Genomic DNA, 27,562 nt, shown 5'->3' with positions numbered 1-27,562 from the left:
CCAGGACTGGGCCAGTCCAAAGCCAGAAGTTCAGTGCTCCATCCACATCTCCTCTGTGGTTGGCAGGTACCAAAGTACTTAGATTGCTTTCCTAGGCAAATTAGCAGAGAGCTGGCTCAGAAGCAGAGAAGCTGGGACTCGAAATGTCACTCCCATATGAGATTTTGGCATTGCAATTGGTATCTTAACTCACTGTGCCACAATTCTGGCCCTTTGCTCTTATTTAAAAAAAAAAGTTTAAAAATTCATGTGATGCTTATATTTTATTTTTTTTTTTGCAGTAACTTGATCAACACCACAGTTTATTTGTAAACATGTTATATGTGTCAATAATCAAATTGACAACACTTTGTACATTTCATTGTATAATATGAACATAACAGAAAACAATCCACTGTATTCATTACAGTTTTGGTACTTTAAAACCTTTTAATTCAAACTGTATTTGAAACATTAAACATAAAAAAGACACAAATGGCAGAGAAACTGAAAATATCACATAAAAGAAACCAATATGCCCCCAAAAACAAATACAAAATCATCTGATTACATATTAAACAAAAGAAAGAAGCAAATAAATGAAAGATATCAGATGATCCTATTTTTTAATGATATAAAAGTTGAATTTCTTTAGACTTATTTGAGAGGTGAAATTGTACCATACTAGAATCTATAAGTATGCCCTTTTTGATAATTTTTTTCCTCTTGATTACTTAATAATGTTTGCCATGGTTTAAGCTGTTTTAGGAGGTGAGGGAAGAAAGGAGGGGAGGCAGCACAAAGCCAAATGAAATTAAACATTGGCAAATTTTGTTTCATGAATAATCTTTGGCAAATAACAGTCCATATCTTAAATTTATGTTTTTGTTGGATTGGATCAACACTTGGAAGAGGTAAGGGATGCATCCTTTACATGAGCTAATATTTGAAGGAAACAAATCCAAATTCATAAAGCAAAGACAAACATCAGCTTTTCACGCTTTCTAATAGCTCTAAAAATGCAGACTCCCCCTCCTTAAGAGCACAGGGGGCTCCAGCTGGGAATCGGATGGTCACTGTGTCGTCATTCAGCACCAGAAACCAGGGGTGACCTTGTGTTTTCTAACCACTTTCCCTAAAATCCATGATCAGGGTCAGGTTCAGCTTCTTATTCCATTACCACTCAAAGGAAATATAGCATCAAACCACTCTTGTGTTTTAAGCTTTAAACTCACCAACAATTAGGTTTACTGCCAACAACTACCAATGTTCAACTCTTTATTAGTGGGCATATCATTACAGTTGGCTTATACTGTTAATACAAGAATAAATAAACTACGGTTAACTCAAATAAAGCAAATTAAAATGAGATTATAGGGCCCTGATCAAAAGAAATAATTACAACTTTCAGTTGAAGACCTATAAAAGTTACATACATACATACATACATACCTAAGAGCACTAGGAATGTACAATATCAATTATTGGAAAAATAAATGAGTGATTCACAGTCATAAGAAAGTATTTTAATATTAATATGCATTTCTCCTTTTATAGACAAACAACATACACATGGTTTCTACCTTATATGAGATAAAGTAGAAAACTAAACGTTACTGTATTCAACCCCCCCAACACAGCACTGACTGTGCCACAGGTAACCTGGTCCAAAATACTCAGTTCTACAGATAGGCCATTGAATGCATGGTTATATTAACAGTTTTAAGAAAGGCATATATTTCCAGAAGTATGTTAAATACACAAATATCACTTCTATAAATAACAAAAATTGCCAGCCAAAATGGTTAGGTTATAACATTCCCAATTTTTTTAGTGCTTTAGTATTTTAGATACAATGTTGTTTGATCAGTTAGTTTAGTTAACAGTTTTAAACTAGCAAACCATTACCCTACAAAAGGAGCTAAACTATAACACTGCACAAACTTCCCAAGGAAGGTAACTTGACATGTCGAAAAGTGATTCCAATTATTCTAATTAACATTTGAGATATTGAAAGAACCAATGACTTAAGAAATGCCTTGAAAGAGATTCAATGTATCACTTCATCCAAATACCTTTAATATCCAGACTGCCTAAGAATCTGTCTTCAACGCAGGTTTCGCACTAAAGTGTTCTGATCCGAAGACACAGCCTTAGTGCTTCTGACGTGTGATTCTACGCAAAATCACAATCCTTGGTTTGAAAACATCAGATTCAATTTCTATAACAATTCGTTGGTAATACTACAAACAAATCAGGATGAAAACGTGCAACAGCTGCAGCTATAAGAGTGGAAAATGAATTCCATTTTTTTCCATAAAGACTCTATGAAAATATAAAGCCCAAAGTGAGTGACAACAGAAGTCCACATATAAACACTGTTTAAAAATAGAATGTTTTCCAAAGCTTCTCATGAGATGTCAACGAAGAGTCATCATCTGAGTTAAGACCTCAGAAACCAAGGTTATGTTATACGTGACTATACTGATCTACGTGTCTTCAACAATGGTCAACTGACATACATAATTTACAGACATCCACAGGAATTCTTAATGCCCCGTCATCTCATCTCTCAGTACTGGATGCTTATTGTTTTATAGTTTTACTACCACGAGTACCAAGAAGCCTTTCAGAGGAAGAGTTCCATCTCTTCCTTTGATCCCATAAACTGTAGGTAACAAAATATAAAATTAAACAAGATTTATGTTTGATAAACTAACATATAAAATTACCATTGCAATATTCATAGTGACTGCTTATAAACATAACAGTCATCATAAAGCCTATAAAGTATATTTGTAGTTTTATAAAAGAAATGCAGATTGTCTCAAGGTAAAAAATACAGTGCTGGCTGCTAAAAAGCACTTTGTTGCAACAAGAGGTGCAATAATGAACAAAACTTCAGAAAACATGAACATGTTCCCCAAACTCTGAGTCTCAGGTAAGCAAGGACCGCACTGTAGCAGCAGGATGCTTTTTAGTAGCTGACACTATAAAGCTAACGTCAAGGAGGAAAAAAAGGCAGAAAGTGTGGGCAACAAATGGTGTAACCAAATTATTGCAAATGGAGATTAGCAACAAGAAGTGAAGAAGGCGACCGCCCACTCCATTCTGATAAGGTGCCGTCTTGAAATACTAAGTTTTTTGCAGGAAGTGGAACTCCCATATCGCCACAGGATGACTGTGAAATCAAACTTGAAAAACTGGGCTCTGTCTGAATATCCAATGTTGAAGCACCTTCCTGGAATGAGTGAACGAAGTTAAGGACTTGTAAAGAGAGTTTCCTACTGGAATGCAAGAGGTTCTGAAGGCTTTCTTTTCTGCAAAGGCCATGTGTTGCAATTTTCCTACAAACTTTCCGGTTTAATTCTGAACTGAACAGTGGAATTCCAAAGCATAGTTCAAGAGGAACCCAGTCTGCCTCTGTTGTGATACCAGAGTTTTGCTTTGTGGCTGAATCCATAGTTGCTTCCTCAATGACCATTTCAAATGACTCTGTACTCCCATTCACATCTGAGCCAGAAGCTAAATCAGGTTCTCTCTCATCAGAAGCATCACTGAGTTTTCTACTTGCAAGTTGGCTAGAAGCATTCAACATGGTGATGTAGCCACAGAAATGCTGCAAGTCCACCTTGTTCCTTAATATTTGCAATGCTTTATGAACACCCATACTGACACGAGTGAACTCTCCTTGTAGTTCTGTTTCATCAAATGGAAATGGTATATGGACAGTTTCTCCTACCCCATGCAAACCATGTCCCTGAATTAAAACTGCAGAATGTGTTAAAGCATCATTCAACATTGTAAGCACATTTGATGTAGGAACTACTCCAGGATCATGACCCCAAGATGTTATTAGTAACCGATCATAACCCTGAAATATATCTGGCAGTTTTCGAAGTCTTGTACCTTTGGATAGTAAGAGAGATGGCGGTCCTTGTCCAGTGATATGATAAATGTACAGTTTAAACCAAACAGAACTAACTTCTGGAATAGCTGGTCCAATATGCTGAGGGGTGCAGCTGCTGATGGGCCAGATTTCATTGGTGAGAGGCGCCATGGAGACAAGCAGTGTGTAATTCTTGTTCAGAACTCTGCTGCAGGTGGCAGGGTCTAAACCAAGAAGGCTTTCACAGCGCAAGAGATCCAGAGGAAAACCATAATTGGGTTGGTCTGGCTGTGCAGTTTGTGCAACTAGGTCTTTGTTGTGACGTAGAAACAGTATTGTATTCCTCAGAGTAAGAGCGTGATCAAAATATCGCTGTGCTTCTCCTTCACCAGTGATGCTTATATTTTATTATTTTTTTTTTTTTTTATTTGAGAGATAGTGTTACAGACAGAAAGGGAGAGAAAGGATGGTATTCCATCCACTGGTTTACTTCCCAAATGGCTGCAATGGCCAGAGCTGGGCCCATCTGAAGCCAGGAGCTTCTTCCAGGTCTCCCATGTGGGTGCAGGGCCTAAGCATTTGGGCCATCTTCTACTTTTTTCCAAGGCCATAGCAGAGAGCTTGATTGGAGGAGAAACAGCTGCAACTTGAACTGGCATCCATATGAGATGCTGACACCGCAGGCAGAGGCTTAGCCCACTATACCACAGCATTGGCCTCGCATATTTTATTTTTATTATTATATTTATTATTAAATATAATAGCATATAAGAGATAGCCAGAGCATTCAAAGGTGAAATACTTTTCTGAGACTGTCATAAAATGATTCTGTCCTCTCTTTACTCTGTCCTTGTTCTGATCAGAAGTTTGTTTTGTTTGTTTTGTTTTGTTTTGTTTTTGTAATGACTTTAAAGGCCAATTTGGAAATATTACTGGCTTCATCAGAGGAGGCGAAGTATGAATTCTTTAGGATGGTATACAACTGGGTGTTTTATTCATGTGTCACCATTTGTCTTTACATACATTTGACTTCACTTGACAGGCAACGCCTTTCTATTTCTGTCCAGGTTAGTGTGGCTAAAGCACCACCCACCTCTGTAATGAAACAGGAGATTCAAGACTGGCCAAAATGAGCATGGTTGTTTCATTTCACGATGACTGGCTGGCCTGTGGTGGGTGTATGGGTGGCCTGAGTCAGGCCAAATGACAGTATGGAAGCAACCCAGATTAGGATTTTTGAACGTCTTCTGTTTGAGTCTCTTCCTTCCCACGTTTTCTCTGTCCTGATCTTCCTAAGCAGCCAGCTGGATCTTTGTATTCTTTAGCCTAGACTTTTCTTTCAAGGTGATTTTCCTCCAGATTACAGACCACTGTTCCATGGTGGGTTTGATTTCATGTCCAGTTCAATTATTTCCAGCTTAGAAATACTCCTCAGCAGGAATGCTCACACAATAAATGTCCTCATGCATATAATTGGGTAAAATGGCAAATAATGAGAAGTGAATTATGGATGGTGGCAGTCTTTTCTCTTTGATTCTCTGAATTTTATTTCTAGTAGAAAAAAATGAATAATTGGTACAATGAATGTTGACCTGGAATTTAATGATTTTTAAAATCATGTTTTTATCCTTAATTTTTTTGTACAAGATTCCTTCAGTTCATTGCTTTCAATGTCTGTATTTTCTCTTTTCGTTCAAATTATGGGCACTATTAATGATTATTACATTTAAATATATTTTAAACAGTGATAGGCCATTCATTTTTCCATAAAAAAGGAAATAATTCAGACATGTTATATATCTGCTGACACCTCCAAAGCAAATAACTGCTTCCTGTCTATAAGTTGCCTAGAAAATGTGAATTTGAGTTACTGCCTGGTAATCTAAAAAATGAGTGTTTCCTGACTTGGCTGGTCTGAAAACTGAGATAGTTACTATGTTGTATTTTTTTCTCAGAAATATATTGCTTTGGGGAGAAAAAGTAGGAGTAAATATCAAGTCAGGGGAGAGGATGAAAAAGTGCCTTTACTAATCATGGCTATATCAATTGCAAAATGAAGATTCTAATTTAAGAATCACAGAATGTGTATATCCATGTAACTGTGATCAAAAATGACATTAACATTTAGGTACATAATTGATATAGCCTCTGTGAAATGTTCATTTCTACACTCAGTTTCTTAACCACATTCTTCCCTGCTTTGGCTGGGAGCCCCTCCTCTGTCAGGCTCAGGTGACTGACCCTAAATGTTAGTGTGGAGACTAGAGAGACCATGGTCTCTTGCCCGACTGCCAAGACTTGAAGTAAGTTACCTGAGGAAGGAGCATGGAAAGCCTGCTGGAAAGACTAACTGCACAGCTCTACAACCTCCTATAGTCTCCTGTATCCACAACAGATAAATTTTACACTGTTTTTATTCAGTGAAGTTTCAGTTTCTAGGAAAGAATAAAAATGGGACTGTATATCTTACATGGATTTCAAACTCCATTTTAGGATGTTTTACCAGTTATTTCTGGGAAAAGGTTTAGGATCCATGAGCTTTTCAAAACCCTGTGATGTTCTAAGATCTGAAAACCATAAGTTGACTGAAGAAAACCTAAAATACCAAAATAACTAAATATATAATTGAATGCTTACAAAAGCAACCTATTGGAAAGAAAATTATAACTCAAAAAGGACAAAGTGCCCTGAAAGTATGAGTCTGGAGCCTATGCTGTGCTTAAAACTGCACTGGCCCTCCCACATGACTGTTGGAAACCCACAGTATACACAGAGTGTATACACAGTATACACAGAGTGGGTTTGGTAGCCATCCAGTAAATTTCACTTGCCAGCTTGGTTCATGTCACCTCAGATGAAATGGAGACATTAAACCTCTCCATCGTCATCTTTTCTGTGATTCTGCCTAAGTTCTTACAAAAGCTATTCATTCAAAAGTTTGCTCCCAGAATACAAAAATGTTGATTCTACCTTCTAAAATTAGTAAACAATGAGTGAACAATCTTGAAATGAAAGCAAAGCATCTTGATTTTATGGTTAAACCTAGAATTACAAACCATCTATATATCTAAGTAAAGCATCATGTTAACAATGATGACTTGTTCTTCAGTTGTTACATATAAGTTCTATCATAAGAACACTGTCCTTAGAGCACTGATCAGAAAAAAATCCATGTATTTATCATTTTCCATACCTCACTCAGACAAGGATACACTCCTTTTTCTATATTTTTACATGCATTGTTACCAACCTCTTTATTACTCTGACTGTTATGGAACTCTCCACAGCCTGGATAATTTCTATTTTTATTTAGAAATAAATCCCCTAATTACATTATAAGATTACATTAGAGATATGAATATGACCACATATACTAAAGTGATATAAGAAATATGTAAAACATATAAAAATATAGGGCCTCTCCTCATAGAACATCATTTAACCAGATAATTGGCTGGATTTTTATAAATTACAAATTCATAAATATTTGTAAAGAAAGATGAATAGATGATTATCTAAGAAAGGTAAAAATTATGATTCTCATACAAATATAAAAGGAATATATTCTAAAAATTTTATTCATGAATGAGAAAATCAGTAAAATATTACAAGTTCGAATAAGAATGCAAAGTATGAGGTATTGATAGATAAAAAGTCATTAAATTACAGAGTTCAACCAATGGTACTAGAACAAAAAAAATACTAAAATGGATAAAGTATTACGTTGTACATCAACCGTCAGGACAAGAGCTGATCAAGTCACTGTTTCTCATAGTGTCCATTTCACTTCAACAAGTTTCCCCTTTGGTGCTCAGTTAGTTGTCGCCAATCAGGGAGAACATATGATATTTGTCCCTTTGGGACTGGCTTAATTCACTCAGCATGATGTTTTCCAAATTCCTCCATCTTGTTGCAAATGACTGGGTTTCGTTGTTTTTGACTGCTGTATAGTATTCTATAGAGTACATGTCCCATAATTTCTTTATCCAGTCTACTGTTGATGGGCATTTGGGTTGGTTCCAGGTCTTAGCTATTGCGAATTGAGCTGCAATAAACATTAATGTGCAGACAGCTTTTTTGTTTGCCAATTTAATTTCCTTTGGGTAAATTCCAAGGAGTGGGATGGCTGGGTCGAATGGTAGGGTTATATTCAGGTTTCTGAGGAATCTCCAGACTGACTTCCATAGTGGCTTAACCAATTTGCATTCCCACCAACAGTGGGTTAGTGTCCCTTCTTCCCCACATCCTCTCCAGCATCTATTATTGGTACATTTCTGAATGTGAGCCATTCTAACCAGGGTGAGGTGGAACCTCATTGTGGTTTTGATTTGCATTTCCCTGATTGCTAGTGATCTTGAACATTTTTTCATGAGTCTGTTGGCCATTTGGATTTCCTCTTTCTTAGGTGTTTAAATTTTAACTGAAAAGTGATCCCTGTTAGGAATTTGGAAAACATTATGCTGAGTGAAATAAGCCAATCCCAAAGGGACAAATACCACTTGTTCTCCTTGATAGGTGACAACTAACTGAGCACCAAAAAGGAAACCTGTTAAAGTGAAATGAACACTACGAGAAACGGTGACTTGATCAGCCCTTACCCTGACTGTTGATGAGCAGCTTAATATGTTATCCCTCTTAGTATTTTTTTGTTTGTTCTACTTAATACTTTTGGTTGAATACTGTAATCAATACACAATTCTTCTTAAGTGCTGAAACTTAACTGAAAAGTGATCGCTGTTAAATATAAGAGTGGGAATAAGAGAGGGAAGAGATGTGCAATTCGGGACATGCTCAAGCTGATTTACCTCAAACGGTAGAGTTAGAAACATACCAGGGGATTCCAATTCAATCCCATCAAGGTGGCATGTACCAATGCCATCTCACTAGTCCCAGTGATCAATTTCTGTTCACAATTGATCATAATGATAGGACTAAGAACCAAAGGGATCACATAAACAAGACTAGTGTCTGCAAATACTAGCTGATAGAATCAAAAAGGGAGAGAATGATCCAACATGGGAAGTGAGATACACAGCAGACCCAAAGAATGGCAAATGTCTTAACAGCACTCTGGTCTCTTAATCAGCCCTTAAGGCATGCAGATCTGGCTGAAAAGCCCATGAGAGTATTTCAGGCATGGAAAGCCAAGACACTCTTGGGGGGAAAAAAAAAAAAAAAAAAAAAACCTAAATGAAAGATCTCTGCAAGTGAGATCCCAGTGGAAAGAATGGGTCATCAAAGAAGGAGGTACCTTTCTCTGAAGGGAGGAGAGAACTTCCACTTTGACCATGGCCTTGTCTAAAAATTATCAGAGTCGGTGAACTCAGGGGGCTTCCATAGCCTTGGCAGCTCATGACAAGAGCCTAGGGTGAATATTGATGCCATAAACAAGAGTGTCAATTTGTTAAGTCAACAACAGGAGTCACTGTGCACTTACTCCTCATGTAGGATCTTTGTCCTTAGTGTGCTGTACATTGTGATTTAATGCCATAACTAGTACTCAAACAGTATTTTTCACTTTGTGTTTCTGTGTGGGTGCAAACTGTTGAAATCTTTACTTAATATATGCTAAACTGATCTTCTGTATATAAAGAGAATCAAAAATGAATCTTGATGTGAATGGAAGGGGAGAGGGAGTGGGAAAGGGGAGGGTTGGGGGTGGGAGGGACGTTATGGGGGGGAAGCCATTGTAATCAATATTCTGTCCCGAATTGCACATCTCTTCCCCCTCTTATTCCCACTCTTATATTTAACAGCAATGTGGCAATTTCTTAAAATAAGACAATGACATCTGCTATTGATGGACACTTCCTCTCACAAAATATTTCTCTGTTGTATGCAATGCTGTTGCATGAGCATTTTGCTCACAATGGGCCTTCTTTCAAACTGGGCGTCAGATCTCTCAAACCCTGCCACTCCTTTATCAACTATGTATATCTAACATTTTAAATTCTTAGTTTTCATTTCATCAATGTTTATCGCATCCTCACCAGTAGATTTCATCTCAAGAAACCACATATTTGCTCATTCAAAAACGGCATTACTGCATCTATTAATGTTTTTTCACAAGATGGCACCAATCCAGTCTCATCTTTAGGCTCCATGTCTAATTTTATTTCTTTTGCTATTTTCAACATGTAAACAGTTGCATCCTCCACTGAAGTCTTACACCCTTCCAAATCATCCACAAAGATCACAATCAACTTCTCCTGAATCACAATCAACTTCTCCTATTGTTGATATTTTGACCTCCTATGAATCACGAATGTTATAGTGGCATCTGGAATAGTACATCCTTTACAAAAGATTTTTATTTACTTTACTCATACCCATTAGAGGAATCACTATGGCAGCTATAACCTTTGGAAATGTTTTTCTTAAATAATAAGACTTGAAACTATAAATTACTTGACTCATGAGCTCCATAAACAATCTTGTATAAGCAGGCATGAAAACAGCCCTGCTGGCATTGAGACTTAGTTGTTGCATTGACAGAACACAAGCAGAATTGATTCTGCAGAATTCTTAAGGCCCTTGAGATTTTCAGAATAGTAAATGAGCACTGGCTTCAAGTTAAAACCACCAGCTACATTACTCCCAAGTGAGAGAATCATACTGTTCTGTGAAGCCTTGAACACAAACCTGGGCTTTTCCTCCCTTTAACTATGAAAGTATTAGGTGGCATATTCATTGTAATAGAAGACAGCTATTTCATCTGTATTCAAAACTGTACTTTAGTGTACCTACTTTCATCAATTATCTTGCCTAGATCTTCCGGCTAACTTGCTACATCATCTGTATCAGCACTTCATCTTGCATATTTTTTTTTGTTGGAGACAACTTCCTCCTGTAAACTTCATCAAACAACCTCTGTTAGCCTCAGCCATTTTTTCTGCAGTTTCCTTGAAACTCTCAGATTTCACAGAATTGAAGAGAATTAGGCTTTTGATTTAAGGGAATACTGTGACTACCTTGATCTTCTGTCCACACCATTAGTACTTTCTCTACCTGTAATAAAACTTGTTTGCCTTCTTACCATTCCTGTGTTCACAGGAGTATAATTTTTAATTCCCTCCAAACAATCAAAATAGTAACAACAAATATCACTGATTGAAGATCTAATAATAATAAAAAGGTTTGAAACATTGTCAGAATTATCAAATCGTGATACATACATGAAATGCTCACAAGCTGTTGAAAAAAACCACCCTAATAGACTTGCTCAGCTCAGCATATTTTCACATTCAATTAATTAGCAAAAAAAAAAAAACCTGCAATATTTCCGAAGTACAATAAAAGTGATATGCAGTAAATCAAGATGTGCCTACCATGGTTAACAGAGCTTTGCATTTGGCAAACAACCAGCTCAGGCTGATAAAGAATTTGACTTCATTTTTGTCTTTTTAATTGCAGCCACAAGGTGGAGCTAAAGAAATTTTAACCTTTGGGGTTTTACTTTGTTTTCTTGTCTTCCACACTAGTTTCTAGAGGTCCTTTTATTACCTTTTCTTAATTTCTCCATGTCAATATCACCTTATACTTAGTGCTACTGAGTTTTATAAACTGATTTGCAATTGATTAGTTTTTTTTTTTTTTTTTTTTTTTTTTTTTTTTTTTTTTTTTGACAGGCAGAGTGGACAGTGAGAGAGAGAGACAGAGAGAAAGGTCTTCCTTTGCCGTTGGTTCACCCTCCAATGGCCGCCGCGGCCGGCGCGCTGCGGCCGGCGCACCGCGCTGATCCGATGGCAGGAGCCAGGAGCCAGGTGCTTTTCCTGGTCTCCCATGGGGTGCAGGGCCCAAGCACCTGGGCCATCCTCCACTGCACTCCCTGGCCACAGCAGAGGGCTGGCCTGGAAGAGGGGCAACCGGGACAGAATCCGGCACCCCGACCGGGACTAGAACCCGGTGTGCCGGCGCCGCTAGGCGGAGGATTAGCCTAGTGAGCCGCGGCGCCGGCTGCAATTGATTAGTTTTATATGTAGTTGCATTCAGGCCAGACATTCTATCAGCAGCTGTGATTAATTCAACATCACAACAAACTGGATAAGCATATTCATGATTCTAAGACTACCTCATCAACCAAAAAAGTGTACTATATTATTCCAGAACCAATGCACTAATGTAACGCAAAGTTTCTTGAAGTTAATATAAAATTCATTACACATTATATTTATAATTGTGGTATTTCTATAGTCTTTAATGACATTAAAACTGTAAAATTAGTTAATCTGACATGTGTGATTTAAAAGCCTAGACAACTGAAACTTGAACATATGTTTTTTTTTTCCTTTTTAGTTTTGTTCACCTTTTCCAAAATGCTTTTTCTGAGTAGAAACTGAATGACAGACTATATGTTTGAATATAAAAGGATATGTCATCAGAACCAATGATAGTTAAACATATTCAAATGATTTTACAAGTTGTGATGGCTAGCATTCTTTTAAAATTCCAAGCTATTACTCCACACTGAATAATTTAAATTAAAAATGCAAACCAAATGCTAAAGGTAGAGATTGGCAATGTTCTTGATTAGAATATCTGCATGTAGTATTTGTTTATGCAGTAACTGAAGTGCCCTCCCTGGTTGTTTTGCTATTTGAAGAATCTTCATAGAATCTCAAGTACTTGTTGTCACTGAGGCAAAAACTAATTTGCTTCCCATTATAATATCTGCCTTTCCATTAGTGCATTTAATTGTGGTGAGGTCTTGGGAGTAGCTTTTGACTTTTATACAAGGAAAAATTAGAGTAGAGTTGTTATTTTTGACAGCTTACAGATAAAAAAATTTGATGGGAAATAGGTTGGAAGGCTGAATTAAACCCAAACTATAAAAACTTTAATTAGTGAAGCATAATTACAGAGAGCTATTGTAGAATAAAAATCTAAATTGTATTAAAATATTTTTTCAACTGATTTAAAGATTGGAAAAAACTTGGTTAATACTATAAGCAATTTCTGTAAATTACGGCCCAACACTGAAGTTCATGAATTAAAATTGAATGCTGAAATAAAAATTTGTTATTCCCATTTTTGTTCATTTTGAAGTGATTTTCTAAGATATTTTTTGAGGATTTATATTGCTGCTTCTTGTTGTATATGGTGCAGCAGTGCAATCATTTTCAAGGCCAGGGTTAACACTGATTTTTAAAATGTGTATAAATACAAAGTTACTTCTTAACAAGCCATTCAGTCAGTCATTAAATGGACAATTGTTGTCTACTCCATAGCACTGAATATATACTCAATATCACTCTCAGAATAATGAGATATGCTATAGAAAAGCCCAATATAATGCTTATATTTTCTGTCTCCTTTCTTTGATCTCAAACACTCTCCAAAGAAATGTGAACATGGATAAGAAAATAAAGGAAGGAATAGAAATCTGGGTACAACTAAGAATTTGAGTTATTTTTACTACACAAAAAGTTTCAAATGCAAATATCCAAATATTTATGTACTTGAAACATCATAATATGTTAAATTTGATTATTGAAAAATATTATTGTTAGTTTACAGATAGTCCCCTTGTCTACAGCATGGCTCCTAAATTTTAATTTTATAAGGCCCTAATACACACACAAACACACAATTTTACCATGTAGTAACAAAAAGAATATATTTAATTTCAGTTTAAAAATTTGAAATCAGTTCATATGGTAAGTCTCCCAATAGTTTATTGGTTATTATGAAAAAGTACTCATAGATTTCAAAATTATTTTGTATCACAATAAAGTTATCTTTTAATTTCATTCTCTATAAAGGCTTTGAACTACCATCATATTATGCTTTTTTTTTTCCCCTTTTGTAATTGATTGTTCAAAATTATATTATTGACTAAGGTTTAGGAATCATTTGTCAAGAGGTTAAAGACAAATGTATTGTCCTTTCACAGTGTGGTCCAGACCTACCCTTCTGCTCTCATCTTCTACATTTTTATCTATGAATCCTAAGCTTCCATTACACAGAACCACTTGTCATGTCTACAAAGGCCACATGGTTTTGGGAATACAGACATGAGATTCAAGTCCACAGTGAGCCTTAGCTTGTCATATGAGAATGAAAAGATGATCTGCTTTTTGCTCCAACTCTACCACTTAGCATGACTTTGGGTAACTCATTTGGCCTCTGTGTACTTTGGTTTCTTTGTCTGTAACATGAAGCTAACATACCCCCACTGAAATGTGTGGATACAATGAGTTTCTAAAGAGGCTCCAAATGCATATTTATCACTTTTCTGTTGCTATGTAGAAAACACAAGATGTAATTGTTTAATGCAATGATTTTGCATTTTTCATGATCTTGAGGTTGGCTGAGCAGTTCTATTCCATATTTGTCACCCAACATCACTCTTGCAAAACTGCATTCAGCTGGTGGATGAGCTGGGCTATGAGATCCCAGATGCCTCTCTCATGTATCTACCCAGGCTGCCAGCTAGCTTGCCTGGCTCTTTTCCATGCTGCTTCTCCCTTCATGCCTTATTCTCTCTCTCCAGCAGGATAGCCTGCCAACAGAGTGGCAAATGGGGCCCAAGAGAGTAGAATCAGAATCATCCAGAAATCCTAAAGGCTGTTCCTGACCTATCACAACATTTGATTGACGAGTGCAAGTCATAGGGAAGTCGATAGAGAGAACTCAGTGTCCATGCAAGGATGGGAAAAATTGTTGGCAGCCATGTAATAAAGACACATAAAATAGAGTAGCTCATAATGTAGTTATCATTTTCTTTTATAAAATGGAGTTAATGTTTCATACCTTCTCAGGTTATTGTGAGGATTAAATGAAAAGATAAAAAGACTTAAAGCTCTGTAATCATTGCCGTTGACATTATAACTAATGATTGCTACTTATAAATATTCTCATCCCAACTGTGCATTTGGAAGCTTTAGCAGATATGATTCTACTGCAGCAGAATTATCCCAGGACACGCCCCCTGCCCCCTCCCCAGGACTTGGGCACAGCGGCAACATGAGACAGCTTCTACTCTTCTATCTGGCCCTCAGAGTTGTTCTGGATAAGAATTAACCTGAATCTTTCTGCCCATTGGGAGAGACAGAGGTGACAGGGGGTACTTGTGTCTCAAAAACAGATTATATAAAACAGTGTTTCCCATAGAATCAAAAATGATGATTATGTTACCTAAAATTCAATTGAAACAGCATACTTCTATTATGAAATGTCTTAATTTTTTGAATTATAAAAATTAAGTTTGGACTTAATATGTTTCTGAAGTGAGACTTACATCAAATAAGTGAGCTTCCAGAACTAATTATTTTTGGAGGCCTAATTGCATTTTGCAATTCACTTGTATACAAAAGACTAAATCACAAAACTATTTACAAAGTCTTCATTTCTTGCCAATTTCTAATCTTTTTACACTCTTCACTTTCATACCAAATGTCTTTTATACTGTTAATGTTCATTGAATTTAAAATGAGTAACATTCAAATCATAACACATTTTAATTCGGGTAAGATGTGAACTGCTGAGATCTTCATATACCAGTACTTAACTTCATGGGTTAATAAAGAAATACCCTGTGAAGACATGAGAAGATCCATTCTTCTGATAAGTTTGCAATTAGAACAAACATGTCTAGAATTATACAAATTTCACACTTCTCAACACCCAGAGAGCAGGTTTTTATCACCATGAATTCCAACTCTCTATAGTGATTAATATTTATATTTCCACATGAATACTAAAATAATAAATAGTTATTAATCTTCAAAAAGTTTCTTTCTATGACAACTTTGATCAGTTCAACATATTTTAAAATGTGAAAGAACAATTTACACTCATCTTTACTTTGTATTTTTCCCTTTCTGACCATATCGGTTCTAACAGGCCAATTTCAAACAAAACTTGAATTTTAAATAATAGCAGTGTTTCAACAAATGAATTAAAGGAGTTCTGCAATTTTGTACTCTGAGCACTCTTCATGGTGCATGTAGATTGTAATAAACCAAATGATGAGAGGCAACCTCAGAGTCATGGTGACTATTTAAATTATACCATACAGACATGGACAATGTCAAAAACCAATTTTAAAGTTATTTAAGCACTTCATAAAGTTATTATTGCAAGTGGAAGTGGAGATATGTCAAAAATCCACACGTGATTTAAAGGATGTAAACTTTTTGTTTATTAAAATATCTTATTGCTCCTGGGAGAAACTTTGAAGTCCCCAGACATGTAATAATATTCCTGTCCTGCTGTGCCAATGCTAGATATGTTGCTTACTCTCCAAACCACACAGTGTACACAGTGTGCATCAGACTGATACTTGGAGAAACTAAGCTAACACTCTCTAAGACGAGGAGTTCAATTCCATTTCATGGGAATCTAGATGATCCCTTGGAGATGTAGTCATATGGGTGATTCCCAATAGGCTAACCAGCATATAAGCCTGTTTGAATTTTTAGATTTGATCACATAAAATACCAACAACAGATAAAAATTATCATTCCCTGGCTTAGTTAAAATGACTTTTCCTTTGGAAAGGAAGTGTAAAATTCTATCAACTCTGGAAGCAGTGGAGGTATTGAAGGTGAGGACTTTGGCCACTACCTCTGGTGTGGAACCCCCTCAGAAGACCCTTATGTCACTCAGTTTCTTTCTACTATTGCCATTCTTAAGCTGTTTTTATACTCTTTCAAAGTCTGCCTTCCTTCCTTCCTCTATGTGTTGAAAAGAGACTTTGGGTCAATTAGCCTCACTCTTTTATCCAGACTTTGTTTTTTAAAAGACAAATATCTTAATCACACTGGCATATATAAAAGCATTATGGATAATATTTCTAAACTGAGAGATAAAAAAATCATAGGAAATTTTCCCCATTTTCCTATGACTTTAAAAATTTTATCAGCCGGCGCCGCAGCTCACTAGGCTAATCCTCCACCTTGCGGTGCCGGCACACCGGGTTCTAGTCCTGGTCGGGGCGCCGGATTCTGTCCCGGTTGCCCCTCTTCCAGGCCAGCTCTCTGCTGTGGCCTGGGAAGGCAGTGGAGGATGGTCCAAGTGCTTGGGCCCTGCACCCCATGGGAGACCAGGAGAAGCACCTGGCTCCTGCCATCGATCAGCGTGGTGCGCTGGCCGCAGCGCAGCAGCCATTGGAGGGTGAACCAACGGCAAAGGAAGACCTTTCTCTCTGTCTCTCTCTCACTGTCCACTCTGCCTGTCAAAAAAAAATTATCAAAATACTAAAAACATCCATGATATATGTATGTGGAAATTTTTAAAATAGAACGTATATAGTAAACTACATATGAAATCATTAGAAATAATGATAATTAAAGTGTTTACATCTTTATAAAATTTATCAAAACATACATATGTTCTTAGTGGCATCTTTCATAAAAGCCAAAACGTGGAAACAACCTTAATGTCCATCAACTAATAAATCTTTAAAGGAAATCTGGTGTATTGATTCAGTTGGATACTATTCACCAATAAAAGATGAGTTAGTGAGACATACTACAACATGGAGGAACTCTAAATTTTATTATACACAATGAAAGAAGTCAAACACAAAAGACCACATGTTACATGATTCCATGTACATAAAATATCCATAAAAGGCAAATGCATTGAGACAGAAAGATTGTGAATTTTCTATAACAGAGATTGAGGGTAGGAGGATTTATAGGATTAACAGTAAATGAACATGAATGCTATTTTGAGAGTGAAGAAAACCATATTAAAACAAAATACTGTTGACTGCACAATTTAACAATTTAAAAGTAATGCAATAATCATTGAATTGTATACTTGCAATACATGAATTAAATGATATATAAAGCAGACCTCAATGAAGTTATATATATTTGTTTAATTTACCAAGAATAATTGAACTCTTGGTTGTGTTTTAATCATTGCTATACTCATGACATAGAGCAATATATTTTCTATTCCTTGGAAATCCATTGCTCTGCCTCCTAAGATTGAGACAGCTTTCAATATTTTATACTTAGTGATTGGAAATTTTTGGAATGATATGAGCATCCATTTAATGTGAAGTAGGGCTTTTCTTTTCTTTGTGGCTGGCATCACTCCCTTGGGAACACCTTCATCTTTCTTACCACAACCACTTCCCTCACACAAGTCAATATATTTTTCCTTAAAAATTCTCTGACTTATATATGGGGTTTCCCAAATGACTCCAGCATTAATATGTTCTTTTATTTTTCTATCACTTGATTACAGTGCCTGGAATTTTATTTCCAGTATTATCTGTTTTCATTTCTTTGCTCCATTTTCATCTGACTTAATCAATTTTCACTTTGAGTGATTCAGTTTTAAAGTGCCATTGGTTTTATCACTGGGACATAAGGATGGAGCACACTATCTGCTTTGTTGTCTATGTGTGAAATGAATATCAAATGTGCAGTAACCTATCACTGACAGATTTTGAAAGAAGTAATGTGATTGGCCTTTGATCGTGCTGAGTATCTCTTTTCTGTGCAGTAATTTATGAACTGAACAGCTATCAGTGGAGTTCTACTTGATGCAATACTTCCTGCTAATACCCTATGCTAACTGAAATTTGAACTGTGTTTGGGACTGCTTATAATGTCTGACTGTGTGCATTTGTGGTCACTGTTGCATATAATTGATTTTATTGGTTGTGCATTGAATGAACTGAATTCAAATCCAAGGGTAATAGATCCTGAGAAAGAATATTTATACATGTTAGCTGCTTGCTTTTATTTTTAAGTATAAAGATTTCAATGAGCACATACAGATTTATCAATTTTTAACATTTTGAAATATTCAATTTATATGTAAATATTATATACAAATATGCCACTTTTCTTGAAAAGAGGAATAATAATATCACATGAGTTGGAATTCATAATTCTATCATAAAGTCAGAAGTGATGGCTGTTATAAGTACACACATTTAAAATATATACCAAATAATAAGGCATTCATACATTTAATGTATACTTTATATATAAAGTATAAAGTGTATATATATAAAAAGTTACATCTGCTCCTACATATGAGATGAAGCATGGAATTTGTCACTTATTTCTGATATATTTCACTTAGTATAATGATCTCTAGTTCCATCCATTTTGTTGCAGATGTCAGACTCTCATTCTGTTTATGGCTGAGTAATATTCCATTGTGTATATATGACATATTTGCTTCAGCTGGTCATCAGTTGATGGAAACATAGGTTCATTCTACATCTTTGCTATTATAAATTAGGCTACATAAATGTGGGGATACAGATATCTCTTTTATATTCTGACTTCATTTCCTTTGGCTATATTCCAGAAGTCAGTTGGCTAGGTCATATGATAGATCTATTTTCAGTTTTGTGAGGAAATTTCACACAGTTTCATAATGGCTCTAATAATTTGCATTTCCACTAGCAGTATATTAGAGATCTCCTTTCTTCACAACCCCTCCAGCATTTGTTATTTTTTGACTTTTGAATAATAACCATTCTAACTGAACTGAAATATCTCATAGTGATTTTTATTTACATTCCATGATTGCTAGTGATCCTGAGCATTTTTTCATGTATTTGCTGGCCATTTGTATTTCTTCTTTTAAAAAATGGGTATTAAGATCCCTTGTTGGACGGCGCCGCGGCTCACTAGGCTAATCCTCCGCCTTGCGGCGCCGGCACACCAGGTTCTAGTCCTGGTCGGGGTGCTGGATTCTGTCCCGGTTGCCCTTCTTCCAGGCCAGCTTTCTGCTGTGGCCTAGGAGTGCAGTGGAGGATGGCGCAAGTGCTTGGGCCCTGCACCCCATGGGAGACCAGGAGAAGCACCTGGCTCCTGCCATCGGATCAGCATGGTGTGCAGGCCACAGTGTGCTGGCTACGGCGGCCATTGGAGGGTGAACCAACGGCAAAGGAAGACCTTTCTCTCTGTCTTTCTCTCTCACTGTCCACTCTGCCTATCAAAAAAAAAATCCCTTGTTCATTTCTTTACAGGATTGTTTGTTTCATTGCTGTTGAATTTCTTGAACTACCTGTTTATACTGGATATTAATCCTTTATCAAATGCATAGTTTGCAAATTTGGGCTCCTATTTTTGTTGGTTTATCTTTTCACTCTTAAATGTTTCCTTTGCTGTGCAAAATATAATTCATTTGTCTATTTTTGCTTTTATTGCCTGTGCTCTCTTTTATCCAGAAGTTATTGCCTATGCAGTGTCTCAGAGTGTTTACCCTATGATTTTCTCTAGTGATTTCACAACTTTAAGTCTTACATTTAGATCCTTAATCCATTATGAATTGATATTTGTTATTCAGTAGGGTCTTGTTTTAAACTTCTGCATTTGGAAATTCAATTTTCTGATGTTATCTATTGAAGAGTCTTGATCTTTCCCCAGGTAACATTTTTTAGCACTTTTGTCAAAATAAGGTGGTTATAGATTCATTCCTGGTGTTTCTGTACTGTTCCACTGATCTACAAGTCTATTTATACATCAGTATCATGCTGTTTTGTTTATAATTGCTCTGTAATGTATCTTAGCTTCTGGTATTATGATGCCTTTTGTATTGTTCAGTAGATCCATAAGATGCATCAATAAGTTATTTATTTGATACTTTCCATTTTCATGATATAGGCAATAATTACTATAAACTTTCCTCTTAACACTGCTTTTGCTGTACTCAACAATTTTTTACATGTTGTGTGTTGCTGTTGATTTCTCAACAATGTTGCAGTGGATTCGTTTCTGAGAGGAGCAGCGTGGTGGGGGCAAGAGGCGCGGAGTCACCACACAGACCCCGGGAGTCGGGTGAAAGCAGACTTGAGGAGAGCAGCCCGCAAACTCGTTTATTACAGTTGAAACAACATCTTATATAGCCAAGACCAGCCAATCTGGTCAAGGGGCGGTCTATGCCCCAACCAATCACAGCCCGTTGCCAGGCAGGCTCCATTGCCAGATGGGTTTCAAAGCCATTCCTGAGTAACTGACACTCGCTTGCCAGTGGCCACCTTGGAATGGCCTTCTCATTCCACCACAGTTGTGTTTACATTTTCATTAATTTCAAGAATTTTTAAACTTCTCTCTCTGATTTCCTCAATGACTTATTGTTTATTCAGGAATATGTTGTTTAGTCTCCATATATTTATATAACTTCCATAGTTTCTTTGTTTCTAATTTTCAGTTTTTGTTCCTCTGCAGTTGGGAAGAAAAGATACGTGATAGGGTTTAAATTTTTTGATTCATTGAGACTTAGTTTATGGTTTAGTATATGGTGTATCCTAGAAAATGTTCTGTGTGCTAATGAATGAAATGTGTGTTCTTCTGTGGGATGGAGTGTTCTGTACATATCTATCAGATTCATTTGTCTTATAATGCCAACTAATTCTTTTGTTTCTTTGTTGATATTTTTGTCCAGTTGATATTTCCATTGATAAAAGTTGGATGTTGAAGCCCCCCAAATTACTGGAATTTATGTTTCCTTTAGAAATATCAACATTTGTTTTATAAAACAGAGTGCTCTGGCATTAGGCACATATACATTTACTACAGTCAAATCTTCTTGTTGATTCAAGCCCTTGATTAGTACATGAATGACCTTCTTTGTCTCTTTTAACAGTTTTTGTCTTAAAGTCTTTTTTGTCTGATATTAGTAAAGCTACTTCTGCTCATTTTTGATTGACATTTGTATGGAGTATCTTCTTCCATACTTTCAGTTAAATCTTTGTGTCTCTTTACTGATGGACAGTGCTTCTTTTGAGCAGCATATAGTTGTTTTTATTCAGGAAATCTGTATCTTTGAAAGGGCAATTCAATTCATTCACATTCAAGACAGTTATTAATAAGTATTAACTTGTGGGGGCCAGCACCATGCTCACTTGGTTAATCCTCTGCTTGCAGCGCCAGCATCATGGGCGCCAGGGTCTAGTCCCAGTTGCTCCTCTTCCAGTCCAGCTCTCTGCTGTGGCCCAGGAAGGCAGTGGAGGATGGCCCAAGTCCTTGGGCCCCTGCACCTGCATGGGAGACAAGGAGGAAGCACCTGGCTCCTGACTTCGAATCAATGCAGCACGCTGGCCATGGAGGCCATTTAGGGGATGAACCAACAGAAGGAAGACCTTTCTCTCTGTCTCTCGCTCACTAACTCTGCCTGTCAAATTAAAAAAAAAAATAAGTATTAACTTGGGTCTACCATTTTTGTCTTAAAATTCCTTTTACTTACTTTGAATATCCTTTGTTTTACTGATTTATTTGTAAGGTGGAGTTCCACAGAGAGAGCGAGACAGAAAGAAATATTCCTTCTGCTGGTTCACCCCTCAAATGGCTGCACAAACGGGGCTAGGCCAGATGGAAGCTAGGAACATGAATCTCCATGGGATCTCCCACAAGGGTGGCAGGGGTCCAGGCCCTTGGTCCATCTTCTGCTATTTTCCCAGGTGCATTAGCAGGGACTTGAATCAGAAGTAGAGCAGCTAGGACTCGAACTGGTGCTCATGTGAGATGCTAGCATCTCAGGCAGTGGCTTAACCTGCTGTGACGCAACACCCCATCTCCTATCCTATTTTTATGGCGCAGATTACCTTTCTTTGTCTCCATATGTTTTATATCCTTAAGTATCATTTTTAAGGCTGGTCATGTAATGATGAATTCTTTCAATGTTTGATGTTTTGGAAAGTCTTTATTTCACCTTCCTTTGTGAAAGAGGGCTTCATTGCATAAAGTATTCTGGGTTGACAGGGTTTTCTTGTTTTTGTTCTCACAACTTGGGCTCTATCTCTCAATTCCTTCTTGCCCTGAAAAGTTTCTCCTAACAAATCTACTGAGCTGCATATTATAGCAAGCAAGCAATGTGCTGTGTTGAATGTGACATGGAAGGTCCAAGGAGTGTGCTGGGTGGGGCCATGAAGTGCAAGCAGCAGATTGTGGATGGAGCAAAAGTCGAGTGAAGCTTGGAATGGGTGCAGAAACTCTGAGTGCTGTCAGTGGCATGGGCAGGAACAAAATAGTGCAGAGCTTAGTCTGGAGGCCCTCATCTGTGCTGCTTTGAGAAGTGGACTGATTCACTGTTTGGTGTGAGTGCATTGTCTTGAGCATGTTCACTCTCTCAGACATGCACACTGTTCAAAGCATGGACATACTCCCTATTGTGTGTTTCAGACCCACTTCAAGTACCATCCCTCAATACACAGGGAGCTACGAGTCTGGACAGGCGGACTGAGCAGGGTCACAGGAACCCTGATGGTCAACCTGTATGTGTAATTTCCAGAAGCAAGCAGCAATGTTTCAAATGGTTAGGGGAGAGGAGTCAGTGAGGACAGCCCCCGTGTCTGCGAAGCAGAATCCCCTACTTTTAGGATCCTAGGAGGGGTATAGACCAGCGATCTTGCTTCCACTTTCCCCTGAGGTGTAAAGTGCTGTGTGGGCTAAGGTGCTAGAGTCACCCTTATTCTGTTGATTCCGGCTGGACCCAAGGGGCTCAGTCTTCCTTCTTAGAATGCAGAAATGTTCATGGGACTCTTAGAAGAAAATATGCAAAGGCTTCTCCCTCCTAGCACAGTGTGGCTTCTGACAGTGACTCCTTTCTTAAGATGATACTACACTGTCACACCCTATGCTCTGAGATTAGAGGAAGGGACAATGTGAGCTCCTTTTCTGGAGAAAAGTGGTAATGGGTTTTCCAGGGAGCCACCTTACTGAGTTGCTGATCTGTGGTGTCTGAATTCCTCTCTGGCAAGGCTATCCATATAAGGCATTCCAGTAGGTGGGCACCAGTGAGGCTCTCTTGGAATCCTCCTCACTCTGGGGCAAGGGATTCAGTCACCTCCCGATTGTTTTTCCCTCTCTCTATGCTGCTTTGACTGATTTCTATGTTCTACCATGTGCCTGCTGTTTCCTTACTACCTTCAAGTGTGTTTCCTCAGGCACTCACCTTCACATTTCAGTTGATTTGGATTTTATCCATGGGGGAGGAAGAGGCAAATGTTTGACTTTTTCTGTTCAACCATCCTGAATCTCTCAGCTGAGGCCAAAATGGAGAGTGTCCATTTCTAGCTTTCTTATCACGCCATAGTCACTTTTCCTTGTAGTATGCTTTGATTCTCACATGTTGGCTCAAGGCTGCTCAATGATGCTTTGGAATATTAGGCATAAAGAAGAAGAAGACCAAATGCAGACTAAATACCCAGAAATTCTGTCCCTTTTGAAAAGAACTTCCTAGGAAGGTGCTCTTATGGATTTCCACTTACATCTTATACCCAGAAATGTGTTGGATGACCAACTCTGGCTATGCAGCAGTCTAATAAATGTTTACTTAGAATCTATTTATAATGGAGGTGGCAATGTGGCACAGCAGGTTAAACCGCTAATCATGTTGGAACACTGGTTTGAGTCCCATCTGCTCTGTTTTAGTTCCATACTCATTGCTAAAGCACCTGAGAAACCAGAAGATTGTGGCCTAAGTACCTGGGCCATTGCCACCCGTTTGGAGACCTAGATGGAGTTGTAGGCTCCTGGCTTCAGCCTAGAACCCCCCTGAACATGGCAACCATTTGGAGAGAGAACCACTGGATGCAAGATTGTCTCTCTCTCTCTCTTAGTCTCCCTCTTTCTCTCATTCTGCTTGTCAAATGAATTAATAACAGCTTTTAAAAGAATCTAGCTTTATTGTTACTCTAGAAATTGAAGTTCTGTTACTTAAAGAGATCAGAATGGATATTGAATATGTAACTAATATATATTTCATATTATATTGCAATTTTACTTCATTATATTTTACCATTTTATATATTAACACATCTTCCAAGCCATTATACTTTAATATGATATAATAGTTCATCAAATGTGGTACAATTAATTAATTTCATTTAAATTTTGTGTCCATGTTGATTCTCTCCTATCTGTTGTTTTTACCTTTTATTTGAAAATTGTCTTTAATTACTGTCAAAGGATATTAATATTTTATAGTCTGCTTAAAATTATTCATTCAGGAATAAGTATTTGGCCCAACTGGTAGTTAGGTACCTGTATCCAGCATTGGAGTGCCTGGATTAGAGTCCTGAATCCACTCCAGATTCTAACTTCCTGCTAGTGTACACCTTAAGGGGCATCATGATGACTAAAGTAGTTGGTTCCATAACATGCATGTGGGAGACCTGAACTGAGTTCCCAGTTCCCAGCATTAGCCTGATCCAATTAGGACTGACTCTCTTTCTCTCTCTCTCTTGTTCCCCACTTTCCTTCCCTCTTTCTCTCTTTCCGTCTTTCCCTCTCTTGTTTTCTCTCCTTCTCCCTTCTTTTTTTTTTTTTTTTTTTTGACAGGCAGAGTGGACAGTAAGAGAGAGAGACAGAGAGAAAGGTCTTCCTTTTCCGTTGATTCACCCCACAGTGGCTGCGGCTGGCGCGCTATGGCTGGCGCACCACGCTGATCCGAAGCCAGGAGCCAGGTGCTTCTCCTGGTCTCCCATGGGGTGCAGGGCCCAAAGACTTGGGCCATCCTCCACTGCACTCCCAAGCCACAGCAGAGAGCTGGCCTGGAAGAGGGGCAACCAGGACAGAATCTGGTGCCCCGACCAGAACTAGAACCCGGGGTGCTGGCACTGCAGGCGGAGGATTAGCCTAGTGAGCTTCTCCCTTCTTGCCCCTCTTTCTCTCTGCCTTTCAAAAGAGAAATATTTTATGAGAAATTATCTATTTGGAAATAAAAGAAAGAAAATATGTAAGAAAACAAATTTCTTATATCAGCATTCAAGATTTTAGAAAATAAATTTTATGCAATTTTTATTTTATTTATTTGCAAAACTTGAAGAGTTTTATTTTATACTATTTTCCCAGTTAAAAGTATATTAAATTACATATAGAAATCAATAAATGGACTAGCCTAAGGCCTTAACACTAGTAATTATTTTTGTTTCTATGAATGCACTGAATGCTACGTAAAATGCACTCTTTTACATGCAAATTCAATTATACAGTTTCCTGGGATGAGGGTTGGTGTGACATTTTTATACAATAGGACCCCTAATTGCATGTAAACTCCTGCAGTTTAGGCTCAGCAGACAAATTTGTGGCCTATTCCTACATGATAGAAACATTAAGCATACAGATTATCAAGAGAAATTTGTTCTAAATAAGCCATGCATGTAGTCCCATTTGAATGAATACTTTTTTCCTTTAGATGGTTTTCACATTAGTCATTGACTTTATAATTTAACCTCATTATGATATGGCTATACTCTGAAATATTCTATATTGTCTATAGCTGAGTTCCTTTTGAAACTATTGGGAACTGTCTATGATATCTTAGATCCTTCTCTCAATGTGATTGACAGATATGTCCCAGGAACTAATGCTAGCTGAGTATAATTGCAAACTAATGAAGAATGATAATCTTGAGAATCCACTGTAATTGGTGATCTTGGAATCTAAGAGTTATTTATATATGCCCTTGGAACAATAGAGATACTGCTATGTTTTTCTACTATTAAAATGGTCATAAACTTCAGTTTGCCACTGGACATTCTCCAGGAATGTACTAGCTGATAAGAACAGCTGACTGTAGGCAAGAGGGCCAGATGCATTCCAGAGTGTTGTAGGATATGGTCTTTAGAATGCCTGAGAAATTGTATAAATTGGATCTGTATCCAGTATCAACTAAGTAAGCTGTTTTGGTTTCAGAAGGAGAGCAGGTAGACATAACAGAGAAGAGGAAGGCAGGTTTTACTTTTTGTTGTTTATAGATTTTTCATGAAGGTCATTGGAAGGTTCTCCCCATATCAGCAGATCATATTGGGGATTTTACATAAGTATTCTCATTTATACATGCTGGTTAATAGCTAGCATTCAGAGACATAATTCAAAATTTCCAGTCTTGGCCCTGACACTTCAGTTTGTGATGCTGGTTGAGTTACCAAAATACCTTGTGCTTATCTTTCTCTCTATGCCAAAAAAAGAAAAAAGATTATCAATAATTATAATATCTGCCTTATGGGGTTGTGAGGACTAAATGATAATAGACATGAAATGCTTTGAACAATACCATGGAGTTAGAAGAATTCAGTAGCTATTAGAATTATTATTCCTATTAATTTTTATTTTATTAGCCCAGAAAGCATCAGAGTGAGCTGTCTTCCTGTGGTGAGTTTATTTTTGCCATGTCTTTCTCTTTTGATGTTTATCTTATTGTCCTGGTATATTATCCTTCAAGTATTCTACACCATGAATTTATAATTGACTTTTCACGTGCCATCCTATGCTCATGGAATTTCAAAGGCAAAGGGATTTTAGAGGACATCCTTACAATATCCTCTTGGTCAGGAGGACTCCAGCGCAAGCCTCTGCCTTTTGCCGTGACAACTCTACATTCTGTGATGCTTTGGCAGGAACATCCCTGTTTCTCCCAACTTCTCCAAGTGAAAACATTCCTGAACGAAAGTGGAGAGTCTCTGTGGTGACTGTCATCACTTTGGACTCAGGAGAATGTGTTTTTAAATCTATTTCTGTTCTGGTTGTACCCATGCCTCTTCTTTCTCTGTCACCCTTACATATATCAAAAGCAATTTAAAAGCAAGAAAGTGCAAATGTTCTCACTTTAAAAAATAAATCTCAGCCATTTTCTCTCCTCAAACTCTAAAAAGCTGCCCCTGGAGAGGACCAGATAAAATAAGGGCTTCTGAGACCTTCCATGGATGAGTGCAATCATTCATTTTTGTGCATTTAGAATGCAGAGCTTTACTATGCAGTTCTGCAGATA

At 37.4% G+C, this 27,562-nt stretch overlaps 1 protein-coding gene across 1 annotated transcript; it reads right to left on the bottom strand.

Moving 5' to 3' along the window:
• Positions 1–261: 261 nt before the first annotated feature.
• Positions 262–27,327, bottom strand: LOC103348842 (protein FAM91A1-like). The gene is made up of 2 exons (XM_070069879.1): positions 27,110–27,327; positions 262–4,265 (listed from the first exon to the last, which is right to left on the bottom strand). The coding sequence occupies exons 1-2, from the start codon at positions 27,325–27,327 to the stop codon at positions 3,035–3,037; spliced, it is 1,449 nt and encodes a 482-aa protein (XP_069925980.1). The 3' UTR covers positions 262–3,034.
• Between the last annotated feature and the right edge of the window lie 235 nt (positions 27,328–27,562).

Source organism: Oryctolagus cuniculus, chromosome 3 (assembly GCF_964237555.1).
Source record: "Oryctolagus cuniculus chromosome 3, mOryCun1.1, whole genome shotgun sequence".
Classification (NCBI taxonomy): Eukaryota; Metazoa; Chordata; class Mammalia; order Lagomorpha; family Leporidae; genus Oryctolagus; species Oryctolagus cuniculus.
Note: the sequence above shows the minus strand (reverse complement) of the source record. Positions and strands in the feature narration are given on the sequence as shown.